This window comes from Martes martes, assembly GCF_963455335.1.
Source record: "Martes martes genome assembly, chromosome: 13".
Lineage (NCBI taxonomy): Eukaryota > Metazoa > Chordata > Mammalia > Carnivora > Mustelidae > Martes > Martes martes.
In genome coordinates this window covers 70,102,656-70,129,343 of record NC_137901.1, presented here as the reverse complement: position 1 = coordinate 70,129,343, position 26,688 = coordinate 70,102,656, and the positions used below count along the sequence as shown (strand labels likewise).

Genomic DNA, 26,688 nt, shown 5'->3' with positions numbered 1-26,688 from the left:
AACTAACCAAAAACAACAATAAAAACCGTAGTTTCAGAAGTTATAGCCAGGCATTAGCCAAGAAAACAAAAGGCACCCAGATTAAAAATAAGTAAAATTATCTCTATTTGCAGATTACATAATCTTTATGTAGGAAATCCACACAAAAATCTATAAGAATTAATAAGCTATTTCATCATGGTTGCAGGATACAAGATCAATACATAAAAGCTAATTATATTTCTATACAGTAGCAGTGAATGACATGCAAATGGAATTTAGAAAACAATTCCACTTATATTAGCATTATTATAGACTGAACTGTGCCCCAAATCATATACTAAAGTGCTATCCCCAATCTGACTGTATTTGGAGATGGGGTCTTTATGAAGGTATTTGGGAGATGGGGCCTTTAAGAAAGTAATTAAAGTTAAATGAGGTCAAGGGTTAGGATCTAATATGATAGGACTAGGGTACTTCCAGGAAGAAGAGACACCAAAGATTGATCTCTCTCTCTACAGATGCACAGAGGAAAAGCCACATGAAGACACAGGGAGAAGGTGGCCATCTGCAAGTAAAAAAGAGAGGTCTTGCCAGAAACCAAACCTGCTGACACCTTGACCTTGGTCTTCCAGTCTTCAGAACTGTGAAAAAATACATTTCTGTTGTTTAAGCCACCCAGTCTGTGATTCTTCTGTTATGGCAGTCCAAGAAGGCAAACAGAAGCATCAAAAAGAATAAAAAATTCAGGAATAAATTTTAAAAAGTAAATTCAAAGAAGTTCAAGACCTGTACACCAAAAACAACATCACTGAAACTGAAGAACTAAATAAATGGAAAGATACCCCGTTCATGGATTAAAATGGCAATACTCCCTAGTCTAGATTCCATACAATCCCCATCAAAATCCCAGTTGCCTTTTTTGCAGGAATTGACAACTGATTCTAAAATTATTGCAAGGGACCCAGAATAGCCAAATAATCTTGAAAAGAATGAAGTTGGAAGTGTGAGACTTCCATCATCCCTGATCTCAAAACTTACCACAAGGCTACAGTAATAAGGACAGTGTGGTAGTGGCAAAGAGTGGACATATATATCAATGGAAAAAAATATGAGCACAGGAATAAACCCTCACAATTATGGTCAATTAATTTTTGACAAAGAAGACAAGACAATTCAATGGGGAAAGAACAGTCTCTTCAACAAATTATGCTTGGATAAGTGGATATTCACATACCAAAAAAATGAAGTTGGATCTCTACCTCACATTATATATGAAAATTAACTAAAAATAGCCTGAAGACCTAAATATAAGTATACAATTCTCAGTAAAAAAGCACTGGCACAAATTTTTGTAACCTTGGATAGGCAATAGTTTCTCATATATGATAGCAAAAGCACGGGCAACAACAACAAAAAAACAAATCAAAATCGTCTGTGTATTAAAGGACATCATCAAGAAACTGAAGATAACCCACTGAATAGAAGAAAATGTTTCAGGGGCGCCTGGGTGGCTCAGTGGGTTAAAGCCTCTGCCTTCAGCTCAGGTCACAATCCCAGGGTCCTGGGATCGAGCCCCACATCGGGCTCTCTGCTCCGCGGGGAGCTTGCTTCCCCTTTCTCTCTGCCTGCCTCTCTGCCTACTTGTGACCTCTGTCTGTCAAGTAAATAAATAAAATCATTAAATTTAAAAAAAAAAGAAGAAAATATTTCAGAATTAAATGCCTGATGAAGGATTTGTATCCAGAATATACAAAGAACATTTACAACTCTACAAGAAAAATACAAATAACCCAATTTTAAAGTGGGCATAGGATTAGAATACACATTTCTCCAAAGAAGAAATACAAATGGCCAGGAAGCACATGAAAAGATGCTCACCACCATTAGTTACCAAGGAAATGCAAATAAAAGCCACAATGGCATATCGTTTCATACCCACCATGACAACTATTAAAAAAAAGCTCGGGGGATGGAAATGACAAGGCAAGGATGTGAAGAAATCAGAACCCTCATACACTGCTGATGGGGATGTAAAATGGTGCAGCTGCTTTGGAAACAGTCTGACAGTTCCTCTAAAAGTTAGATACTAAGAGTTACCATATGATTCAGCAATACCACTCCTACATGTATACCCAAGAGACATGAAAACATATACCCACTCAAAAACTTGCACACAAATGTTCATAGCAGGATTATTCTTATTTATTTAAAATTAAAATACAGTTGACATATAACATATTAGTTTCAGATGTATGATATAGCGATTCAACATTTATGTACATAATAAAATGCTCACCATGGTAAGTATAATTACCATCTATCACCATACAAAGTTATTATAGTATTTCGGACTATACTCTCTACGCTTCACTTTACATCCTCATGACATCTTTATTATTGGAAGTTTCTACCTCTTAATCCCCTTTACTAATTTCACTTCACACATTCCTCAACCCCACTCCCCTCTAGCAACCACCTATTTATTCTCTGTATTTATGAGTCTGTTTCCATTTTGCTTTATTTGTTCATTTATTTATTTATTTAGATTCCACATATAAGTGAAATCGCACAGTATTTGTCTTTCTTGGATTTATTTCACTTGGCACAATATTTTCTAGATCTATCCATGTTGTTGCAAATGGCAAGATTTTATTCTTTCAATAGATGAGAGGGGAAGATGGCAGCAGAGTAGGAGGACCCTGGGCTCACCTTGTCCCACAAATACAATTAGATAACTATGAAATCATCGGAAATAGCCCAGACATTGATCTGAAGACTGGCAGAACAAACTCCACAACTAAAGGTAGAGGTCACATGGAAGAAAGTAGGAAGTGTAGACACGTGGTTTGGGAGAGAAATGGACTGTGGCCCCTGCAGTGGGGAGGGAGCTGTGGTCAATGAGAAGGGTGACAGACAGACTAGCATACAGGAGAGTGCACAGGGATAACATATCCTCATAGCAATTGGCTTGGAAAGTGGAAGGGCCCAAATTTCATAAGTTCTTGCGACCACCGGGGCTTAAGCCTGGAGTTTTAAAGGTCAGTGTGCTTGGCTTTGGGAGAGCTCAGAGGACACTGGGGCTGCTCTTGGAGAAAAGGCAAGGCAAACAGCCCACAGACATATGGCATGGAAACAATGATCTGAAGGGTGCCTGGGGCACGGAGTGGGGAGGTTAGTTGCTCACCTTGGAGCATGTCCCAGGGTGGCAGCATTCATAGAAAGACCCCTCCAGGAACAAAGGAACTGCCTGAGGCATTTCCCTTCCCCTTCCCTTGGCATAACCACAGGGCCACCTATGTGAACCAGCACAGCACAGACACACCCTACCTAACTTGCTTACAAGCTCTGCAACCCCCATGCTCCAGAAGAACCACTCCTCCTAGTCACATCTGCGGTTCCAGTGCAAAAGGTCCCCTCCCCAAGACGACTAGCCCAAACCCCTGCCAACACCAGTCTCCTGACTCTGGAGTTTTGTGATGCCCCAGTTCCAGTGGCAGTGGCGACAAGTCTCATTTCACAAGCAGACCGGAGCACACCTATTTAAAGCGTACCACTCTCAAACCAGGTACCAAACATTGCCTACAACAGGCAAAGAGAGCCTCTGTAGGTAACTAGCCTGAAGGATAAAGTGGCCAAGACATAATATCAGAGTGCATGCAGCACATACTGGAGACACTCCCAGAAGGGCGGCGTACTGGGGAACAGGAAACACTACACTGCAGGACCTCTTTCTTCACAAAGCCATTACTCTCAAGAACAGGAGACATAGCTGACTTTCCTAACACAGAGAAACAGGCATAAAGATTTAGAAAAAATGAGAAAAACAGATGAATTTGTCCCAAATGAAACAGAACAAGGCCCCAGCTAGAGATCTAAGTGAAACAGATATAAGTAACATGTCTGATGGAAAATTTAAAGCAATGGTTACAAGTATACTCACTGGACTTGAGAAAAGAATGGAGGCTATCAGTGAGATCGTTAACACAGAGATAAGAAATAACACAGCAGAAACAAAAAGCTGGATAAATAAAATGAGAAACACACTTGATGGAATGGAAACCTAGAAGAAGCAGAGAAAGACACAGTAATGGAAAGTAACCAAGCTGAACAAAAGACGGAAAAAAGAATTATGCAAAACAAGAACAGACTTAGGGAACTCAGTGACTCCACAAAACATAGTAACATTCAAATTACAGGAGTAAGGAGAGAAAGAAAAGGGGCTAGAAAATTTATTTTAAGAAATAATAACTGGGGGCGCCTGGGTGGCTCAGTGGGTTAAAGCCTCTGCCTTCGGCTCGGGTCATGATCTCAGGGTCCTGGGATCGAGCCCTGCATGGGGCTCTCTGCTCAGCAGGGAGCCTGCTTCCTCTTCTCTCTCTGCCTGCATCTCTGTCTACTTGTGATCTCTGTCTGTCAAATAAATAAATCTTAAAAATAATAATAATAATAATAACTGAAAACTTCCCTAACTTGGGGAAGGAAAAAAATATCCAGATTCAGGAGGCACATAGTACCCCCTACAAAATCAACAAAAGTAGATCCAAACCAAGACATATTGTAAATAAAATGGCAAAATATACTGATAAAGAAAAAATGTTATAAGCAGCAAGACAAAAGAAGACAGTTATATACAAAGGAAACCCCATAAGGCTATCAGTGGATTTTTCAGCAGAAACTTTCTAAGCCAGAAAGGCATGGCATAATAAATTCAAAGTGCTGAAAGGGAAAAACATGCAGTCAAGAATGCTCTATCCAGCAAGGCTATCGATAATTCAGAATAGGAGAGTTGAAGAGTTTCCCAGACAAACAGAAACTAAAGGAGTTCATGACCATTAAACCTGCTCTGTAAGAAATATTAAAGGGGATGCTATCAGTGGAAAGACCAAAAATAAAGTATGAAGGTAGGAAACACAAAAGCAATAAAAAGAAATATTTTTTCCTTTTTCTTTAAGATTTTATTTATTCATTAAAGATTTTATTTATTTGAGAGAGAGAGACAGCACGAGAACGGGGAGGGCCAGAGGGAGAAGCAGACTCCCCGCCGAACAGGGAACCCGATGAGGAACTCGATCTTGGGCCTCCAGGATCATAACCCGAGTCAAAGGCAGTTGCTTAACCAACTGAGCCACCCAGGCACCCCAAAGATTTTATCTGAGAGAGAGAGAGAGAGAGAGAGCACGAGCGCACAAGCAGGAGGAAGGGCAGAGGGAGAGAGACAAACAGACTCCTTGCAGAGCAGAGAGCCCGAACTGGGGCTCCATCCTTGGACCCCAGGATTATGACCTGAGCCAAAGGCAGACACTTAACAGACTGAGCCACCCAAGCGCCCCTAAAAAAATATTCCTGTAAAAAAGGAACTCACAAAATAAAAGGTTGTAGAATAGGACACTATTTATCTAAAATGTGAGGAGGACAGGAGTGAAGAATAGGTTCAAACTTAAACAACTATCAATTTAATATAGACTGCTAGATGCAGAAGATATATACAAAACCTAATGGTAACCACAAATCAAAAACCACTAAAAACATGCAAAGAATAAAGAGAAAGAAATCCAAATATACCACTAAAGAGAACCAGGAAAAATACATGAGAGAATCAGAGAAAATCTTTAGAAACAGCCACAAAACAAGAAATAAAATGGCAATAATATGTATCTATCAATAACTACTTTGAATGTAGGGAGCCTAGTAAGTCCTGTTATTATACGAGGATTCTTCAGTCACTATGTCAACTGGCATAGATGTTTTCCTTTCTTCATATGATGAAGATCAGGGATCTAAACTTATCTGAAAAGCCAGAGGCATCGCATGTTCCCACTGGAATGGCGGGGTTTGCAGCAATTGTTGCAAATGGATTATATAAACTGAAGAGCAGGGGAAATACTAAAATGTCTGTCTGTGGCAGCTCAAGGCTTTGTTGTGGGAGCAATGACTCTCGGTATGGGCTATTCCACGCATAAGGAATTCTGGGCAAAGCCTAACCTTAGAATAAGAGAAGCTCTCTTGGTTTTGTTGGTGGTGCTGCTTTAATTAGGCATCTCATATTGAGTTTATATGTTTATGTTGAAAGTAAATCATTTAAATGGGTCACACAATTAACACAGTAATTTAAGTATCGGCCTCCTTTCTTGCAAGCTTGATTTGCCTGGTAACCAAATTACTAGTGACCAGGTAATTAGCTAGGTCATTCAGGAGAGTTAAATTAGCACAGAAGAAACATGTCACTTTTAAATGTACTTGATAGTGGTAAAATATGCTCCTTCTTAAACTCTTCTGATAAAATCAGTTATAAAGAGGACAATTTGCCAATCCTGAAGTACTTCCAGTTGCTGCAGAATATCACTGCTGCAGATATCACATGCTTTGGATGTTATGTAGGAATCCCGTTTAACTGTGTTCCACCTGTTCTGCAGACTGATTGAGTACTTCAGTTTTTAGGGCCGATTGGTCCTCAACCCTTTCAGAACAGAGGATGGAATATAGTATTATAAGCTTCCCCACAACCAAAAATACGTGTATTTAAACCAAACCTAAAAAGCCGATAACAGCTGCTTAGAAGTAGTACTTATTTCAGAATCATACTTGTAAATATGAGAATAACTTAACTGTGGATCCCAGTTTAGCTTTTTTGTTAACTGCAGAGTTATATTTATGCTGCTGTTGTAGTAGAATAATTTTTAAATGTTATCTTGAAAAAATGTGTATTTTAAGTACAAATGCAAAGGTTAAATGAAAAATAACTTTTTAAATGTAAAAAAAAAGATTACTTTCAATGTAAATGGACGAAATGATCCAATCAAAAGACACAGAGTGACAGAATAGATTAAAAAAAAAAAGAAAAGAAAAACAAGACCCATCTATATGCTGCCTACAAGAGACTCACTGTAGACCTTAAGACACCTGTGGATTGAAAGAGGAATGGAGAAACTTCTTTCATACAAATGGATGTCAAAAGAAAGCTGGAGTAGCAATACTTATACTGGACAAAACAGACTTTAGAATGAAGCTAAAAAGATGAAGAAGGGCACTATATCATAAGGGGTCAACTCAACAAGAAGATATGACAAGACATGCACCCAACATGGGAGCACCCAAATACATAACACCGTTAATAACACACAGAAAGTAACTAATTGATAATAACAGAGTAACCGTAGAGAACTTTAACACCCCCCACAACAACAGACAAATTAACTAAACAGAAAATCAGGGGTGAATTTGGCTCAGATTGTGATCCCAGGGTCCTGCAATCGAGTCCCACATCAGGCTTCCCCTGCTCTCTGGGGAGCCTGCTTCTCCCTCTCCCTCTGCTGCTCCCCTTGCTTGTGCTCTCTCACTCTGTCAAATGAATAAATAAAATCTTAAACAAAAAATCAACAAGAAATCAATGGCTTTGAATGACACACTGGGCGGGATAGATTTAACAGATATATTCAGAACATTCCATCCTAACAACAGAATACACATTCAAGTGCACACAAAACATTCTTCAGAATAGATCACGTATTAGACCACAAAACAGGTCCCAACAAGTTCAAAAACATGTAAGTCATATCATGCATCTTTTCTGACCAAACACTATGAAACTAGAAGTCAACCACAAGAAAAAAATCTAGAAGGACCACAAATACATGGAGGTTAAACAGCAAGCTACTAGACAACTAATGAGTCATCCAAGAAATAAAAGAAATAAAAAGTACATGGAAACAACTGAAAATGAAAACACAATAGTTCAAAACCTTAAAATAACATATACCACAGAAATGCAATTATAAGATAATATTATGAAAAACTACATGCCAACAAATTGGGCAACCTAGAAGAAATACATAAGTTCCTAGAAATATATAAACTACCAAAATTGAAACAGGAACAAACAAAATTTGAACAGACTGATTGCCAGCAAAGAAACTGAATCCGTAATCAAAAACTCCCAAGAAACAAAAGTGCAGGACCAGATGGTTTTGCAGGTGAATTCTACCAGACATTTAAATAAGAGTTGATACCTATTCTTCTCAAATTATTCCGAAAAGTAGAAAAGGAAGGAAAATTTCCAAATTCCTTCTATGAGGCCAGCATTACCCTGATACCAAACCAGGTAAACAGACCACAAAAAAGAGCTATAGGCCAATATCTCTGATGGACATAGATGCAAAAGTCCTCAACAAAATACGAGCAAATCAAATCCAACAATACATTTAAAAAAATCATTAAAAAAAAAATTCACCACAATCAAGTGGGATTTATTCCTGGATTGCAAGGGTAGTTCAATATCTGCAAACCAATCAATGTGATACATCACATCAATAAGAAAAGATAAGAACCATATGATAGTTCAATAGATGCAGAAAAAGCATTTGACAAAGTACAAGAGTCATTCATGATAAAAATCCTCACCAAAGCAGGTTTAGAAGGAACATACCTTAACATAATAAAGGCCATCTATGAAAAGCACACAACTAACATTATCTTCAATAGGGAAAAAATGAGAGCCTTTCCCTTAAGGAGAGGAACAGGCAAAGATGCCCACTCTCAACACATTTATTCATCATAGTACTGAAAATCCTAACCACAGCAATCAGACAACAAAAAGAAATAAAAAGCATCCAAATCAGTAAGAAAGACCATTTGTACATGACATGATATCATACATAGAAAACACAAATGACTCCACCAAAAAGCTGCTAGAACTGATACACAAATCCAGTAAAGTCACAAGAAATAAAATCAATATATAGAAATCTGTCGCATTTCTATACACCAATAATGAAGTACAGAAGGAGAAATTAAGGAACCAATCCCATTTACAACTGCATTAAACGTAGTAAGATAGCTAGGAATAAATCTAACCAAAGAGGTAAAAGACCTGTACTCTGAAAACTATAAAACACTGATGAAAGAGATTGAAGATGACATAAAGAAAGGAGAGACATTGAACCCTGATGAACTGGAAGAACAAATATGTTAAAGTGTCTACCCAAAGCAATCTACATATTTAATGAAATCCCTATCAAAATACCAAGAGCATTTTTCACAGAACTAGAACAAATAATCCCAAAGTTTGTATGGAACCACAAAAGACCCCAAAGAGCCAAAGCAATCTTTAAAAAGAAAAGCAAAGATGAAGGCATCACAATTGTAGACTTCAAGTTATATTACAAAGCTGTAATAATCAAAACAGTATGCACAAAATAGACAACATAAATCACTGGAACAGAACAGAAAATCCAGAAATAAACCCTTAATTCTTGCACAAAAATAGACACATAAATCACTGGAACAGAACAGAAAATCCAGAAATAAACCCTTAATTCTATGGCCAATTAATCTTCAACAAAGCAGGAAAGAATATCCAAGGGAAAAAAGACAAGTCTCTTCAACAAATGTTGTGGGGAAAACTGGACAGCCATATGCAAAAGAATGAAACTGGACCATTTCTTACACCAAACACAAAAGTGAATTCAAAATGGATTAAAGACTTAAATGTGAGACCGAAACCATAAAATCCTAGAATTTCTGTGACATCTGCCATAGCAACTTTTTTTCTAGATAGGCCCCACAAGGGAAGGGAAACAAAAGTACAAATAAACTACGTGGATTACATCAAAATATAAAGCTTCTGCCCAGTAAAGGAAACAATCAACAAAACCAAAAGGCAACCCACAGGGGCACCTGGGTGGTTGTTGGCTGAGCAGCCGGCTCTTGATTTTGGCTCAGGTCATGATCTCAGGGTGGTGAAATCAAGCCTCCAGTGGGCTCCCCAATCAGCAGGGAATCTGCTTGAGAGTCTCTCTTCTCCCTCTGCCCCTCCCTCTGCTTGTGTGCGCTCCCTCTAAAATAAATTTAAAAATTAAAAAAAAAAAAGGCAAACTATGGAATGGGAGAAGATATTTGCAAATGACATATCTGATAAAGGGCTAGAATCCAAAATACATAAAGAACAAAAACTCAACATCCAAAAAAGAAAAATCCAATTTAAAAATGGGCAGAATACATGAACACATTTCGCCAAAGAAGACATCCAGATGGCCAACAAATAAATGAAAAGATATTCATCATAATTTACCCTGGCGGAGGGGTGCCTGGGTGACTCAGTCAGTTAAGCCTCTGCTTCTGGCTCAGGTCATGATCTTAAGATCCTGGGATCAAGTCCCATGCTGGACTCCCTGCTCAGTGGGGAGACTGCTTGCCCCTTTCCCTCTGGCCCTCCCCCTACTCGTGCATTCTCTCTCTCTCTCAAATAAATAAATCTTTAAAAATAGTAATAAACTTACCATCAGGGAAATGCAAATCAAAACTACAATGACATAGCACCTGTCAGAATGGATAAAATCAACAACACAAGAAACAACAGGTGTTGGCAAGGATATGGAGAAAAGGGAACCCTCTTGCACTCTTGGTGGGAATGCAATCTGGTACAGCCACTGTGGAAACATTATGGAGGTTCCTCAAAAAGTTAAAAATAGAACTACTCTATGATTCAGCAATTGCCATATGGAGTATTTACCCAGAGAATACAAAAAACACTAATTCAAAGGCATACATGCACTCCTATGTTTTTTGCCACATTATTTACAAACTATGGAAGCAGCTCCAATATCCATCAATAGATAAACAGATAAGGAAGATGTGGTAATATATATATACCATGGAATATTATTCAGCCATTAAAAAAGAATGAAATCTTGCCATTTGCAAAAACATGGATGAAGCTAGAGAGTATAATGCTAAGTGAAATAAATTGGTTAGAACAAGACAAATACCACATGATTTCACTCATATGTGGAATTAAAAAAAAAAGAAACAAATGAGCAAAGGCGGGGGGGTTAGACAGAGACAAACCAAGAAGCCAACTCTTAACTATAGAGAATAAACTGATGATTACCAGAGGGGAGGCAGATCGGGGCATGGGTGACATAGGTGATGGGGATTAAGGAGTGCACTTGTCATGATGAGCACCAGGTAATTAAAATAAAAACCTTTTTTTTAAAAGATCTTATTTATTTGAGAGAAAGCGAGGGCATGAGGGGGTAAGGGGCAGAGGGAAAGGGACAAGCAGACTCCCTGCTGAACAGGGAGCCTGATGTGAGGCTTGATCCGAGGACCTTGGGATCATGACCTGAGCTGAAGGCAAACCCTTACCTGAGCTACACAGGTGCCCCTAAATTAAAACTTAAAAAAAATTTTTTTTACTCTTTTCTCCACATCCTCATTAACGCTTGTTGTCTTTTTGCTAATAGCCATTCTGACCCATGTGAGGTGATATCTCGTTATGATTTTGATTTGCATTTCCTTGATGACTGGAGATGCTGACCATCTTTTCATGTGTCTCATGGCCACCTGTATATTTTCTTTGGAAAATGTATATTCGGGAGGATTATTCTTAATAGCTAAAAAGTGGAAGCAAGCCAAATGTCCATCAACTTATGAAGAGATATACAAAATGTGGTATATCCATACAATGGAACATTATTCAGCCATAAAAAGAAATGAAGTCCTGATACACGCTATAACATGAATATCATACTTTTAATTTTACACTAAATGAAAGAAGCCAGACACAAAAAAGCTATGTATGGTGTAATTCCCCTTATGTGAAATATCCAGAATAGTCAAATCTATAGAGGCAAAAAGTAGATTAATTGTTGACAGGGGCTAGGGGAGGAAGAAATGGGGAATGACTGCTAAAGCATGGGGTTTCTTTTTGGGGTGATAATATTCTAGAATTAGCAGTGATGATTACACCACTTTATAACTTTACTAAAAACCACTGATTTGTACACCTTAAAGTGGTAAATTTTGTTTATATATAAATAAAAGGTACATTTAAGAAAGAGGATGTTTTTCTGTATGTATACTAGAATAAAAAGTTAACAAAAAAAGACACTGATTTCAAGTTAGGATAAATGGAAAAATAACACTAACAGAAATAGAAACTTGCAATGCATCTTTTCAAAGATCAACCCCATTATGTATAATCTGAACATATCCTGTACATCACGGGGATTACCTGGGATTCTTCTAACAACATATATGCATTCATTTGATGTGTGTTTATTGAGCATGTCATATGTATAGGCACTCTTCAACAAAGGGGGAGAGATGTCCACAGATTATTGATAAGGTCATATTTTGAACTCTTTCAATGCAACTTAATATAGTAAATCTTTCTGTGGTGTGTACTGACGTGACCAAAATTAATGTAGCCCCTGGCACATTTGAGAATACGGCTTTCACAGGAATCTGGCTTTCTGGGAGTTTTCTTAGGCGTAAGTCATAGTAAATCTCTAAATGATGTCTCCTTGAAATTCTTTCTCCCTTCCATTTTTAAAAGCTATGTAGGCCATCTTCCTGTAATACCTTACTCACTTTCCAGTTGTTAAACTTATTTCTTGGCAGAAAGGAATTGCTTTTTGTTTGTTTAATGAGGAGAGATGTTAGAAAAGCCTGCCCTGGGGGCACCTGGTTGGCTCAGTCAATGGAGCTAGTGACTCCTGAAGTCAGGAGTTTGAGCTCCACCTTGGGTATAGTGATAAATAAATTAAAAAAAAGTAAAGGGGCAATTATTTACAAAAAGAAAAGAAGAAGGGCGCCTGGGTGGCTCAGTGGGTTAAGCCTCTGCCTTTGGCTCAGGTCATGATCTCAGGGTCCTGGGGTCGAGCCCCGCATCGGGCTCTCTGCTCAGCGGGGAGCCTGCTTCCACACTCTCTCTGCCTGCCTCTCTGCCTACTGTGATCTCTGTCAAATAAATAAATAAAATCTAAAAAAAAAAAGAAGAAGAAGAAGAAAAGGCTGCCTTAGATGTCTTATACTTGCATTAAATTTGCTCTAAGGTCATTAAGTATTCTGAATCTTGAATTAAGGACCTTCTCAACCAGAGGTCATTAATACTTAACAATTATCATTGGGTTAGTATAAACTAAGAGAAGAAAAAAGGCTCCCATAGGGCTGAGGCTACACTATGGTCTCACAGGAGTGCTAAACAATGTTTTTGGTAACTGTCATTTTCCAAACATCAAAATGTGTAGAAAGTAAAGGGCTTCAAAATATAGGCTGTCAATACTGCGGTAAATTTTGAAAGTCACCTCGACTCAGATCTCGGTGTGGATGTACCAAGTAACAATCATGGAAAGCCAGTTTAAAATCTATTTCATTTGAAACCTTTTCTATTAAATGATAAACATTAGGAGGCATAAAATAATTTTACATGTCACCAAAACCTCATAGTCAGCAGAAAAGAAAACCAAGTAGCCAAATGAGCATTTCTATAATGTTTCAGAATTATTACCTTCCTTGACATCGTGTCTTAGGGCACTCAAGCAGGCAGCAGCTTGTCACTTATAGCCCCTGTCATTTCCTGTTCCAGTTCATTAAACCCTAGGTTTTCCCCAGAAACATACAACCCACAAGGAGATTCTTCTTCCAGTTAGAAAAGATCAATTCAAAAGATGCAGAAATCAATATGCAACTCTGAATGGGCATGAAGGCCATAATAAATTGCCACCTACACACGGAATTATATTTTGTAGATTGACAGTGTGTAGGCAGAAGCAGCAGAAGCTTATGTTAAGATCTTATAGTTGGGCTTATTTTATATTGACAGGCTTATTTCATACTGACTGGCTTCTCTTTGGCTGCCAAAGAATGGATCACGTTCAAAAGCTAAAGCCAAGCTGGCAATCCTTTCTTTTTGCCTTTCTCTCTAAAAATTACCCTAAATAGGGGCGCCTGAGCGGCTCAGTCTCTTGAGCACCTATTATTGGTTTCAGCTAGGGTCATGAGGGTCTCAGGGTCTTGAGATCAAGTCCTGCCTGGGGCTCTGTGCTCAGTGGGGAGTCTGCTAGAGATTCTCTCTCCCTCTCCCCTTCAGCCCCTCCCTCTACCCCTCCCACCCCTGTGTGCAAGTGCACACACTCTCTCAGATAAATAAATAAGTCTTTTTAAAAAATTAATTCAAAAATTAAAAAATAATTACCCTAAATAAGTTAGGCGACATAGCCAGTTTATACATGGAGGCCTGATTCAAAATTTCAGTTCTTTAAATCATTTTGCCTCTCTTCTCAGTGATACTTAAAATTCTAGGACTCCAGAGTCACATTCATAAACACATTTATAAATACCACTGACCCCCCCGCAAACATACCACATGACTAGTATATGCCCCAATGGAGACTAGAATAAAATAACACCCTACTGTGGAAATGAGGGCTGGCACTCTCCTTTTAACCATGAATAAGGCATTTGGGATAGCTAAGACAACATTTAGCTTTCAAAAGCATGCTGCTACCAGGAATGGAAAGAAAGGATCTTACACCTCCTTTCCTTTCCTAAATCTAAAGCGGTGGGCAAAATGTCTACATTTACTGGTTTGAAATTGTCAAACCATTGCCAAAGAATGAGCAAAGCAAATTACATACACATGCTCTCCTCCTAAAATGCTACCTCCTTTGTGAAGCTGTCTCAATTCATTATTTAGCATGCATAGCTTTCTTCTCTACATCCTGTCTTATAATTTATACTTCCACTGATATTTGCGTTAATATTTTCTCAATGAGTAATGTGTTTACAGGTATCTTCTCTTACTAAACTGTAAACTTCCACAGCTCAGAGACCAAATTATCATCTCTCCGGTCCCCCAAAATTCGAAGCAGAGTGTTTTATAAATGGCAGGTGCAAAATAAATGCTTGATGAATGAATAAATATGGTGGTGTTACGATTGGAAGTTACGATTTAAGAGTTCTAATAAAAGTTGAAAGTAAACAGGGTAAAGAAAGCACCCTTCTTTTCTCTGTATTTGGTATCATGATTGTGTACACTGAAGAGGGAAATGCATCTAGAGATGTCCTCTTGAAAATACATTTAATATTCAATATGTCTATTTTTGACAACTTTCTTTGACAACCTAGTAAACTATCTTTAGGAGAAGACTTTCAAGCTTACACTGAACTTCATCAGGAAAGTTCCAATCAGTCAGAAAAATATTATCTACTTCCTATGACGAAGAGTGCTATTAGATGCCTCAAAAAAAACTGCAAAATCCTAACAGCTGAGAGCATGACGCCACAAGACTCTACCAACCAGGTGCTGTCTATATAAACTGATCAAGAAGAGAAAAAGAAAAAACCCTGAATTTAACTGAGAAGGAAAAATGGTCTTTAGTTCTCAAAAAACAAGGGCTTAACTAGGAACTGATTAAAGAGTGACAACTGTTTCAGGTACACAGAGTAAGAAACAGCACATGTGTCTAAAGAGAGAAAGGCAATGAAAATCATCTCAACTAAAAATTCCCTCCCCCACTGTTTTAATTTGTTTTGCATGTTATCTTACTATCGGATACAGGGTTTGGCCAAACTTTAACAACTGGTTACTTGGAAATTTCTACACAATGATCAATTTCTCCCACAATGTGCATTTTTTCCTTCCAAAACAAACAAGATACTTTGCTCTGACAGGGACAATTTCCAGGCTCTTATTGAAAGGTACAAGAGAAGATGGGTAATTGAATATCATACAACACTTTTGAGTTCATTAGGCCATTATCCCCTGGGGTAGATTTAATTAAAAGATGAAGAGTACAAGCTCAAAAGCTTTTAGTTGACCAGAAGTAAGTCTTTGGCTTGGGATTTTTGTGTTTCAATTGTAAGTCAGCTTCACAGAAAAGTAATCAGAAACTAGACTGGCCAGAGATTAGAAAAGAGCCTTGAAATGAAATGTGTGAGACCATGGGTCCTACTTGTGATTTGGTCTCTTAACAAATGTAGGGACTTCGCACAAATTACTTAAAACTCTGATCTGTAAAGTAAGGGACTAGACTAGTAATTCCTAAAGCCCCCTGTGGCACTCTCCATTTTTCACTGTCTAATATTGTTCCTTAAGTCATAGACTGGTTCTTTCAACTATATGAATACCTTCAATGAACATAATAAAGGACAGTTTCTGCCCTCAAGGAGTGGATAAGTCAGTGAGAAAAGTGAAGACTCTACCCATAGCTTCTAGGTGCTCATTCATCCATTCAAGTTCTAAACAAAGGTCACAAGGAGCCCAGCAGGAATGAGAATGAAAAGGAGTAGAAGAAACTCCACGGAAGCTCTTAGAAGGAAGAAAGGAATTTATTGTTTCAGTCTACCAATGCTGATTGAGTGATCCCTATGTATCAGGCACTGTACTGGGCACTGAAGATCCTGGAGTGACCCAGACAGATCAGGCCTCTAATAAAGCTTATTTGCATTCTTAGTGGTGAAGAAAAACAGATTAGCAAATAAATGAAATCCAGATTGTGATAAGTTTTAGGAAGGAAAACAACAGTAATGAGAGAGAGTGGGGTGGGATGAACTTTCCTTAGCATAGGGTTGAGGAGGAAGGCTCTTTGGAGACAGGAAGCTGAGACCTGAGGGCAGATGAGAATGAGGACAACCAGCATGGAAGGAAGTGGGTAAATACTGACTCCAAAAGGTCTGTAGCAGACAGACCATCTGCCAGGCTGGAGCTTAAACAGCAATAATTTCTGGAAAGTTTAGGATTTAAAGCAGTCATTCTCAACCAAGGGCGATTTTGCCCCTCAGGGGATACCTAACTGCATCTGGAGACACTTTGGGTTGTCACAATGTGGCAGGGAGAGTACCACTCCGGAGCTTGAGAAAACCAGAACTAAAGAACCATTACAGCCCAAATTATGTTTTTCGTCGTTCTGTTATTAATTCATGTTTTTACCAACTTGGGTCTTTTTTCCTTTACTGCAGAAAGAAAGTAAAAACAGGTTTCAAGTGGCCCCATGCTTCAGCCACTCTCTAAGAAATCCCACCGCAGAGGTTCAAGGGACTCCGCGAACCTTTGAAAAGCTATACAAGGTAGTGACTACGTCCCTGAACGCGCGGGAAACGATCTGAAGAGACCCACAACCCAACTGCTCACGGGGGTCACTCCTGCGCGGAAGGGAGTGGATTAGGCGCAGTGGAAGGGGAGAACAAAGGTTTCATTTGCGTAATTAAAATCAATGTTCAAGATAACGCAAACTGGGGTCCCTGCTACGGAAGAAGTGGAGATGCCTCAAGGATTAAAACCTCTGCCCCAAGACCTCTAGCTCCCGCTGCCGGCTTTCGCATTAACACCCGTTCCCCAAGGCTCTAGACGCTACTTCCCCGACGCCGCCCTGCGCTGGCCTCAGACCTCTCTGCCCCACCCCCTCGCCCCGATCCGGGTCCCAGTCCCAGGCTCTCTCACCTGGCCCCGCCCGCGTCGACCCTAGGCCCCTCTAGGCCCGCGAGGGCCTCCCCGCCGCCGCCTCACCTGAGCGGTCAGGCGTCTCCCCAAGCTGTCCTCGACGCACCGGTTTGCCCAGGCAGAGTGGCCGGGAGCGGAAGGCCTCGCCACGGTCTGTGGGCGGCGCCACGAGCCCGACGCGGGTCCCTCAGGCCCGGGAGCGCGGGGCCAGCCCTCGAAAGAGCGAGAAAGGCGGCAGCAGAGACGCTGCGCAGGCAACCCGAGGGCATGCGGCCGGGAAACCTGGGCGAAGAAGGCCGGGCGCAGAGCACTCTGACGCTGAGGGGGCCGGGCCCAGGAGGGGTCCGTTAGCGGCCGCTCGCCCCTTTTTGCATATTAATGAAGCCAAACGGGGCGGACCGCCCAGGAGGCAGGCAGTGGAGAGGTCATGAATTATTCATGAGTAAGCGTCTCATCCCGCCCAAAAAAGACCTCGTTGACTATTCATGAGCCCGAGAGGGTTTGGGCTGGGAAAGGCCGTTGGGTAGCCACCCTTCTGAGAGAGACGTCGACGAGCTGAGGTGAGGGCTGTCCAGACGCTAGGGCTCCGGAGAAAGAGGGCGCTTGAGCGTCGTCAGTTTCTAGGCTTAGGTTAATTTTTTTTTCTTTCCTTTTCCTTTTCCTTGCGGCTTTAAGTTTGATGTGAAAGTATTTCGCTGAAGCCCGAAGTACTCTGAGGAGAAACGGGAAGGTGGGGGCTGAGGAAAAAGACAAAGGGAAGCTTCTAGATAGCACCCCACCCCTCCTTCAATTCCCGCCCTCAGCGCTCGACTTTGAAAAATTTCACATGTAACGGGGGGGGGAGGGGATGGGGGGAAGAGCGGAGAGAATAGTAGTGGGAACACCCGCATTCCCGCTATCAAGGTAGCTGTTGAATTCAGATTTGGGTGGAAAGGAGTGAGTCTTGGTGAGGAAGCAACAGCGGTTATTAGCTGGGTGAGGTAATTAGTTGGGTGAGGCCAACGACGTCTGTGTATTGCTGGAGGTCGGGAGTGGAGCTTTGGGGATGATCTTGGCTAGGTCAGGTTTTCTCCAGCCATGGATGTGTTCTGCCAAATCAATGCCTGGCGCAGACCCAAGAGGTGACAGAGCTGGGGATAGGTCCCCACGGAATGACCTCGGCTGCTTTGCTACCTTTTCCAGGACGTGCCATTTAATCTCCGTGGACTTTAGTTCCCCAAACAGTACAGGGGGAGAAAGTGTCTTGAAATGCAAGATCAGCCAATCACCGACATGTGTTCAAATGTGCAGCGCATGGGACGGGGTGTGCAGTACACCGTGCACTTGGCTGGTGAAAACGGAGATAAAGCACGGTTCTTGCCCCTACAGGAGTTTTTTATTTAATTAGGCTGAGTCTAATTTCTCCCCCACTGGATCATCAGTCCCTTGAGATGTGAGCAGTATTTTACATCTTTGCAATCCTACATGGTGCCTGGCACATTGTAGTCACCCAGTAAATGTTGAATGAATGAATAATTGAAGTAGCCTGAAGAAGATATTAAAAAACCAAAAGAGCATGAACAAATATCCAGTTAATATAGTGGAAACCATTTTCTCTGAGTGAGTGTGGAAAAGGAGAATTAGAGCCAAATGGGATTTGTTAAAATAGCGAGTAATAACTTACAGAAGCAAACTCTGTGAAGCCTCTGAGTAACTGGGTGACCTCTGACAAACCAATTTCTTTTGTTGGACTTCACTTTCCTCCTCTTTATAGTTTTATATTTTACATTTAAATCCATGACCCATTTTGAATTAATATTTGTATATAGTGTGAGAATTAGGTTGAGAGTTTGTTTTGGTTTTTGGGTGCTTTGTTTTGTTTTGGCCTATGGATGTCCTGTTGTTCCAGTACCATTTGTTGAAAAGACTATCCTTCCTCCACTAAATTGACTTTCCTTTTCTCTAAAATGAAGGGATTGGATTATCTATTTCTTCTTTCCCTTCCAAGTCTATGACGCTGAGCCCATTTATGTCAAAATGTACTTTCTTTGTGTAAAGCCGTCCTTCGTGTCAGGCAAGAAAGGTCACCTAGTTGCATATTAGAATCCAGCAATTAAATATTGTTCATTTGATAGAATTGGGATTTTCTTGTAAAAAAGTGGTGTTGAAAGATTGGGGAAGATGTGTGGGGAGCATTAGAAAATCAACTATTACTGTCTTTGTGCAAACATAATAAAACTGGTTTTTGCCTCACTCAGAATGGCCAAAGGCAGGGGGCAGGGAATGGCTTAGGCTTTAATATGCTGAACAATAGCTGGTTAATCTTTATCTGAATCTTGGATTCACACGTACAAGGGTAAAATAGTAAGCAAATGTATCACCATTTTTTTTTTAAAGATTTTATTTATTTGACAGACAGAGATCACAAGTAGGCAGAGATGCAGGCAGAGAGAGAGGAAGGGAAGCATGGCTCCCTTGCTGAGCGGAGAACTCGATGTGGGACTCGATCCCAGGACCCCGGGGTCATGACCTGAGCCGAAGGCAGAGGCTTTAACCCACTGAGCCACCAGGTGCCCCTGTATCACCATTTTAAATAGGGCAGTTGAGATGTAGGTCAAGAGGTAAACCTAGCATGAGTCTGTATTCTGAGAAAGCACAGAAATCTTACGTCCTTCTCCAAATCATAATTCTTTTTTTTTTTTAAGATTTTATTTATTTATTTGACAGAGAGAGAGAGATCACAAGTAGGCAGAGAGGCAGGCAGAGAGAGAGGGGAAGCAGGCTCCCTGCTGAGCAGAGAGCCCGATGTGGGGCTCGATCCCAGGACCCTGGGATCATGACCCGAGCTGAAGGCAGAGGCTTTAACCCACTGAGCCACCCAGGTGCCCCCCAAATCACAATTCTTGTCACAGAGTGGACATATCAAGTATTAAAGTAAATGATTATTGATGCCCTGAGAAGTTTCAGATGTTTGTGGGTCAAATATGCAAACAAATATATATAAGTGAAAGACATTTGAAAGTTAGAGTTCTGCTCTTAAAATCCATAAATATGAAAACTCTCCTAAGCTTTTAGATAATGAGTTAGAAAAAGGTGATAAAAAAACATCAGAGTTATTCTCTGAGAATACATGATCTATAGTGTCATACCTCCTGGGGCTGTCAGCTTGTGAGCTTTCAAAACTAAACAAGAGTTTGTACTTGAATAGGAAACTTCCACAAAACACCTGCTCAAAGAGAAAACAACAGTAGCAACAGAATAATTAGAGGTTGAAAAGAGCCTGGCTGTTTAAAAAAAAATTATTTAGATATGTTTTGCTTTTCTAAAGCAAGCTCATCCTAGAACAACAGAAAAAGACACTACTGTGTTTAGAAATAAGCAAGCAAGCAAGCTCCACAACTAGGAAGACACTGGTAGTGCATCATTTTAAATGGAATGAAACAAAAAAGGAATTTCATTTTAGGGAGTCATTGTAGAAAACCCCTAATTTGTGAGTCAAAGTTTCTTGAATTTTATTCTGTTTTACCACTAAGTGTTTGACCCTGAGTAAGTCAGTTGACTTCTCTGAACCTTGATTTCCTCATCTAGAAAATTAGATGTTTGTATTAGATGACATTTAAAGCTCCTTCTATCTCTAATAATTTGTAATTCTTTTCTAGATACTTAATACTTCCTTGTTCTTGTATTAACTCTCTATTGATTCAGCAAGTATTTATTGAACATCATTTTGTTCCAATACTGTGATGGTGCTGAGGATTCAAGAATGAGCTGAACCAGACATAAAAGGTCATATATTACATGATTCCATTTATATGAAATGTTCAGAATAGGCAAATCCATAGAGATGAAATGTAGATCAGTGGTTGCAAGGGGCCAGGGGAGGGGGAGTGGGAAGTGATTGGTAATGGGCGTGGGGCTTCTTTTTGGGATAAGAAAAATCTTTTGGAATTAGTAGTGATGGTTGCAAAACTATGAATATACTAAAACTCACTAAATTGTACCTTAAAAAAAAAAACGTAAAAAATAAAGAATGAGCTAGACAGACACAACTTTACCTTCATGTTAGCTCACAGGCAGGGTGGGATGGATATATAAATGCAACCATGGGGGCGCCTGGGTGGCTCAGTGGGTTAAACCTCTGCCTTCGGCTCAGGTCATGATCTCAGGGTCCTGGGATCAAGCCCCGCATCGGACTCTCTGCTCAGCAGGGAGCCTGCTTCCCCCTCTCTCTCTCTGCCTGCCTGCCTCTCTGCCTACTTGTGATCTCTTTCTGTCAAATAAATAAAAAAAGTATTTAAAAAAAATGCAACCATGATACTGTATATGTTACAATGGGCACATAACCCAACTTGGTGGTGGTGGTGAGTAAGGAAATAGTTCCTTGAGAACACTATACTCCATATCTAGGAGATAAGTAGAAATTGAGAATGGAGGAGAAGGTTTCAGGCGGAAGGATTGTTGCAAAAATCCTGGAGAGATTATGGAGAGAATGGAGAGCTGGAGAGAATATGTTTAGGGTAACGCATGTTGATAAGAATAACTGATGCATAAAAGTGTAAGGGAAAATGGTTAGAGATGTGTCTAGGGAGGCATGATGAGCCAGATCTTGAAGCCACCTTAAGGAGTTTGAATTTTATCCTGAGGGCAGTGGGGGGCCATTGAAGAATTTCAGGCTACAGAGTTAAATAATCAAGTTTGCAATTTATTTTTTTTAAAGATTTTATTTATTTATTTGACAGAGATCACAAGTAGGCAGAGAGGCAGGCAGAGAGAGAGGAGGAAGCAGGCTTCCTGCTGAGCAGAGAGGCGGATGCGGGGCTCGATCCAAGGACTTGGGATCATGACCGGAGCCAAAGGCAGAGGCTTTAACCCACTGAGCCACCCAGGCGCCCCTCAAGTTTGCAATTAAAAAGAAAACTCTGGCTGCGATACAAAGGACAGACTGGAGAAGGGCAGAATCAGTGACCAGCAGACTGGTAGCAAAAGATGAGGCTAATCTCATCTAAAGCAGAGATAACAACAACTTGTGTAAAGTGAGAAATGGACACATTTGATAAATATTAAGAAGACTAGATGTGTAAGCGAGGGAGGGTCAGGGTTGAGTCATAGTGTTTAGGCTTGAGAAATTAGTATTTGATGATGTTATTTGCAGGAAACATTGAGCTAAGGAACAGGAATAGGTTTTGGAAGAAAAGAATTGACATTTAGATGTGTTGGGAACATCAAAGTGGAACTGTCTCATAGAGGTACAGATCTCTAACTCCCCAGAAAGACCTGGGCTTCTGACATTTAAGAGTCATTAGAATGGGGAAAAAAAAAAAGAATCGTTATAATGGATATAGTAATTGAAACAATGAAAATGTATTTGTTCATCCGGCGGGGGGGGGGGGGTAGGGTGGGGGGGGGCGTTTTTAGAAGTAGGAAGAAGAAGGAAAAAAAAAGGAGCTCCTAGTACAGAACCCTGAACACCAAACACTCAAAAATGTGCAGGGGAAAAAGTGTGAAGTAGAGAATGAGAAGGAGCAACTAGAAGGCTGGTAGAAAACTAGGAGTTCAAATACTAACATAAGATTTTAAAAAGTATGTATGCTTTGTTACTTATAATGAAAATATTTGTCAGACAGTGTTCCAAGTGCCCCATAAGTCTAAGACTAAGTAAGTCCTTACAACAACCCTATGAAGCAGGTACTAGGACCGTCCTTATTTTACAGATGGGGACTCTGGGGCACACAATTTGCCCAAGATGAAATGGCAAGTTAATTGCAGACTGAAATTTGGCGGTAGGCAGTGTGGCTCCAGAAGAGTGTGTGTACTTAACCATTAGACTATGTATGCTCTCCAGATGAATACATGCCCCCATAAACACTGTAAGAGCCCTGAGAAGTTGGATTTATTGTCTCTATTTTACAAAAAGGAAACTGAGGCCCAGAATGATTGGGTAACTTAACTAAGTCACAGAGCTACTAGGTAGTTGAGCAGAATATGGGCCTACGTTCCTTAACCCCAAAGCCTCTTTCTACTATATTATACTACTGGTTATTTCTCTCTTCATACACACATATGTGTATATAAACTTTAACTACTCATTTTATGAATATTAATTTCTTAGGTATTTATCAAATGCTAGTAGAGACTAGCTTTGAATCCTTTCTCAAAAGCAAGTGCCGTGGGGGGCCTGGATGGCTTAGAGGGTTAAGCCTCTGTCTTCGGCTCAGGTCATGGTCTCAGGGTCCTGGGATTGACTCAGGATCCTGGGATTGAGCTCCGCATCAGGCTCTCTGCTCAGCAGGGAGCCTGCTTTCCCCTCTCTCTCTGCCTGCCTCTCTGCCTCTCTGCCTACTTGTGATCTCTCTCTCTGTGTCAAATAAATAAATAAAATCTTTAAAACAAAAAACAACAAAAAAAGCAAGTACCCTGATTGCCTTGGAGTTTTCAATGATAGTATCAGTTTAATCCAGGTTATCTGTACATTCCAATATAGATGTAATAATGCATTATGTTCTAATTGAATGATGCTTTTTTCAGGGCTTGATTCTCTCTCTCTTTTTTAAAGATTTTATTTATTTGACAGAGAGGGAAGAGCACAGAGGGAAAGTGAGAAGCAGACTCCCTGCTGAGCAGAGAGCCTGGCCCTGGCTGAGGGCTCGATCCCAGGATACTGGGATCATGACTTGAGCAGAAGGCAGAAACTCAACCGACTTTGCCACCCAGGCACCCCAGGGCTTGATTCTCTAAAAATGCTACCAGAATGTTTTATGACCAGAGAAAAAAATTTTTAAGTTTATTTATTTGAGTAATTAATATACCCAATGTGGGACTTGAACTCACAACCCCAAGATCAAGAGCTGCATGCTCTACTGACTGAGCCAGCCAGATACCCCCATAGAGAAATTTTTTTTAAAAAAGTCAATGTAGTGGGGCCCCTAAGTGGCTCAGTTGGTTAAGAGTCTGACTTGTCATCTCAGCTCAGGTCTTGATCTCGGGGTTGTGAGTTCGAGCCCTGCATTGAGCTCCACACTAGGCATGGAGACCACTTAAAAAAGAAAAAATCAATGTAGAAATCTATTTAAAAATTCTTCTTATTATTATTTATTGTCTCTAAGGCTAGAGACTACTACCGTAGTAGGGGACATTTATAGGGTTTAATGGGCCAGAACTAGAGCTTAAACTCTTGTAGTTATTTATTTTACTCATTTTATTACTTGAAGTTGTAAGGGAAACAGTTTCTGTGTTGAGTCAGATTTGAAGGTTATACATAGAAATGAAGGTCATATTCTGAAGTCAACAAAAGATACCTTGGAATCTTTAAGGACTGAAGGACTATTAAGTGGTTTTCAGTGTCCTGTAAGATATTGTAAAAGAGTGTCCCCTAGTGTTGCTCTGAAGAAATTGAGAGAAATTAAGTAGTACTTGTTTATAATCTCTATCACCATCTTGTGGCAGCGTCCTCAAATAATTCTGCCTTCTTTTATTTGTAAAATCATCCAGAATCTTGCATTAATCTATACACCAAAAATGTCACAGGCTATCCTGCGAGATCCAGAATGGAATTACTTTAGATGGGTTATTTTACAAATATATTGGTTAGAACTACATAAAACCTTGAAAAGAAGCTACAGTATAAATGAAATTAAGGTCTTTGAAAAGAAAAAGGGAAATTTGCAGCTTCTTTTTTTAATGGTAGTGAAGCAATAAAAGTGAACTGGATGGATTTTTTTTATAACTTAAAATAGAACTTTGTTCTGTTTGTTTATTTTATCTTCATTTTTGTTTAAGATTTTATTTATTTGATGGAGAGAGACACAGTGAGAGAGGGAACACAAGCAGGGGGAATGGCAGAGGGAGAAGCAGGCTTCCCGCAATGCAGGGAGCTTGATGCGGGGCTCGATTCCAGGACCCTGGAATCATGACCTGAGCTGAAGCCAGACATTTAACAACTGAGCCACCCAGGCGCCCCTATTTATTTATTTTTTTAATAAACTACCCCTAACGTGGGGCTTGAACCCATGACCCCAAGATCAAGAGTCACATGCTCTACCAACTGTGCCAGCCAGGTGCCCCAAAATTAGATGTATTTTTAACATTGATATTTTTATTGTATTAACATGCACTTAAAATTCACCACCTCACCCATTCTCAAGTATATGATTCAGTGCTACTGAGTGCATTCATGGTGTTATGCAACCATCACCACTATCCATTCCTAGAAAATTTTTGTCATCCTGAACAGAAACTCCGTGCCTTTTAAACATCCAATTCCTTCCACCCTCCAGCTCTTTGTAACCTCTATTCTTTCTGTCTCTATGAAGTTGACTACTTTAGGTACTTCTACCTCATATAAGTGAAATCATGGAGTATTTGTCCTTTTGTGTCTGGCTCGTTTCATTTAGCATAATGTTTTCAAGTTTTATCTATGTTATAGCATGCATCAGAATGTTGTTCCTTTTTAAAGCTTGTATATATCATTGTACATACCACATTAAAAAAAAACACCATTTAACTGTTGATGGACATTTGGGTTGTTTCCACCTATTAGATACTTTAAATAATAGTGCTGTGAACATTGGTGTACAAGTATCTGTTTGAATCCCTGCTTTCAGTTCTTTTGGTTTATACCTAGAAGTAGAATTGCTGATTAATATGGTAATTCTGTTTAACTTTCTGAGGAACTGCCATACTGTTTTTTAAGGCAGCTGTATGATTCCCACCAGCGCAGAAGGGTTCCAATTTCTCCACATCCTCACCAACATTATTTTCCATTTTGGGGGAATAGCCACCCTAATGGTGTGAAGTGTAAATCTTAACATTTGAGTTACCTTTGAAAACCAATAACCCATAAAGTTAATTCAAGAAATGTTTTTGAGCCTCTGCTAAATATAGAGCACAGTTGGACTCTAAGAGAATAACAATGATGAGTAAAATACATTGTTAAATCTTTAGGTGATTTACAATTTATTTTTTCTTCTCCAAATGTTTGTGGGAACAGGCAAATCAACCTAAATTCTCACTGGGTGGTTGAAAAAACTAATCCAGAGCCCTTATGCTAAATTCATAGAAAATGGGTAGTAGAGATAAAAATGTTCATTAAACTAATTTTCCAAAGAATACAGTCAAATGCTAATTATATGTAAGTCTTCTTTGGAAAATTCACAAAGAGCATTATGTTAGGCAAAGTCTCTATAATTTTTCTTTTCACCCCCCACAGGTTTGACCTGTCAAAAGAATCCTGATACATTATTACAATGGCCACTGCTCAGCTCTCTCACTCTATCAAAATTCACAAAGCAACTAAGGTAATTACTAAGAATTAAAAGAAAATCAATGGCTATTTAGTAAGTTAGTTCAGAATCATGACTTTAATCTTTGGTGTTTTTTTAAAACAGCAGTTTTATCAGTTAATTGGCGCATAATATTTTGTCAGAGTATGTCTACATTTTAACTGAGTAATGGGCTGAGAATGTTCAAGAAATTACATTTCTACAAAGTAACTGGGTGCTTATTTCATG

General features: G+C 39.7%; 1 protein-coding gene, 1 long non-coding RNA gene and 1 pseudogene across 8 annotated transcripts in view; 2 read left to right on the top strand and 1 right to left on the bottom strand.

The window, feature by feature from the left end:
- LOC308354560 overlaps positions 1–17,568 on the bottom strand; it is an 82,146-nt gene extending 64,578 nt beyond the window's left edge. Inside the window, exon 1 of one of the 2 annotated variants that reach the window (XR_013967874.1) lies at positions 17,270–17,568. This is a non-coding gene — a long non-coding RNA (uncharacterized lncRNA). The remainder of the gene's footprint in view (positions 1–17,269) is intronic. The other variant, XR_013967875.1, reaches the window with a different exon arrangement.
- Positions 5,708–6,012, top strand: LOC308353933 (HIG1 domain family member 1A, mitochondrial-like; annotated as a pseudogene). The gene has a single exon. The product of its transcript is annotated as an HIG1 domain family member 1A, mitochondrial-like (transcript).
- A 164-nt stretch (positions 17,569–17,732) lies between the features above and the next one.
- Positions 17,733–26,688, top strand: part of HORMAD2 (HORMA domain containing 2) — a 109,134-nt gene continuing 100,178 nt past the window's right edge. For all 5 annotated transcript variants that reach the window (XR_013967884.1, XM_080822201.1, XM_080822200.1 and 2 more), the window contains exons 1-2: positions 17,733–17,763; positions 26,388–26,475. Coding sequence is in view for 4 of the 5 variants with exons in the window: in XM_080822201.1 (XP_080678327.1) it covers positions 26,425–26,475 (51 nt within the window). In the remaining variant the exon portion in view is untranslated. The remainder of the gene's footprint in view (positions 17,764–26,387; positions 26,476–26,688) is intronic.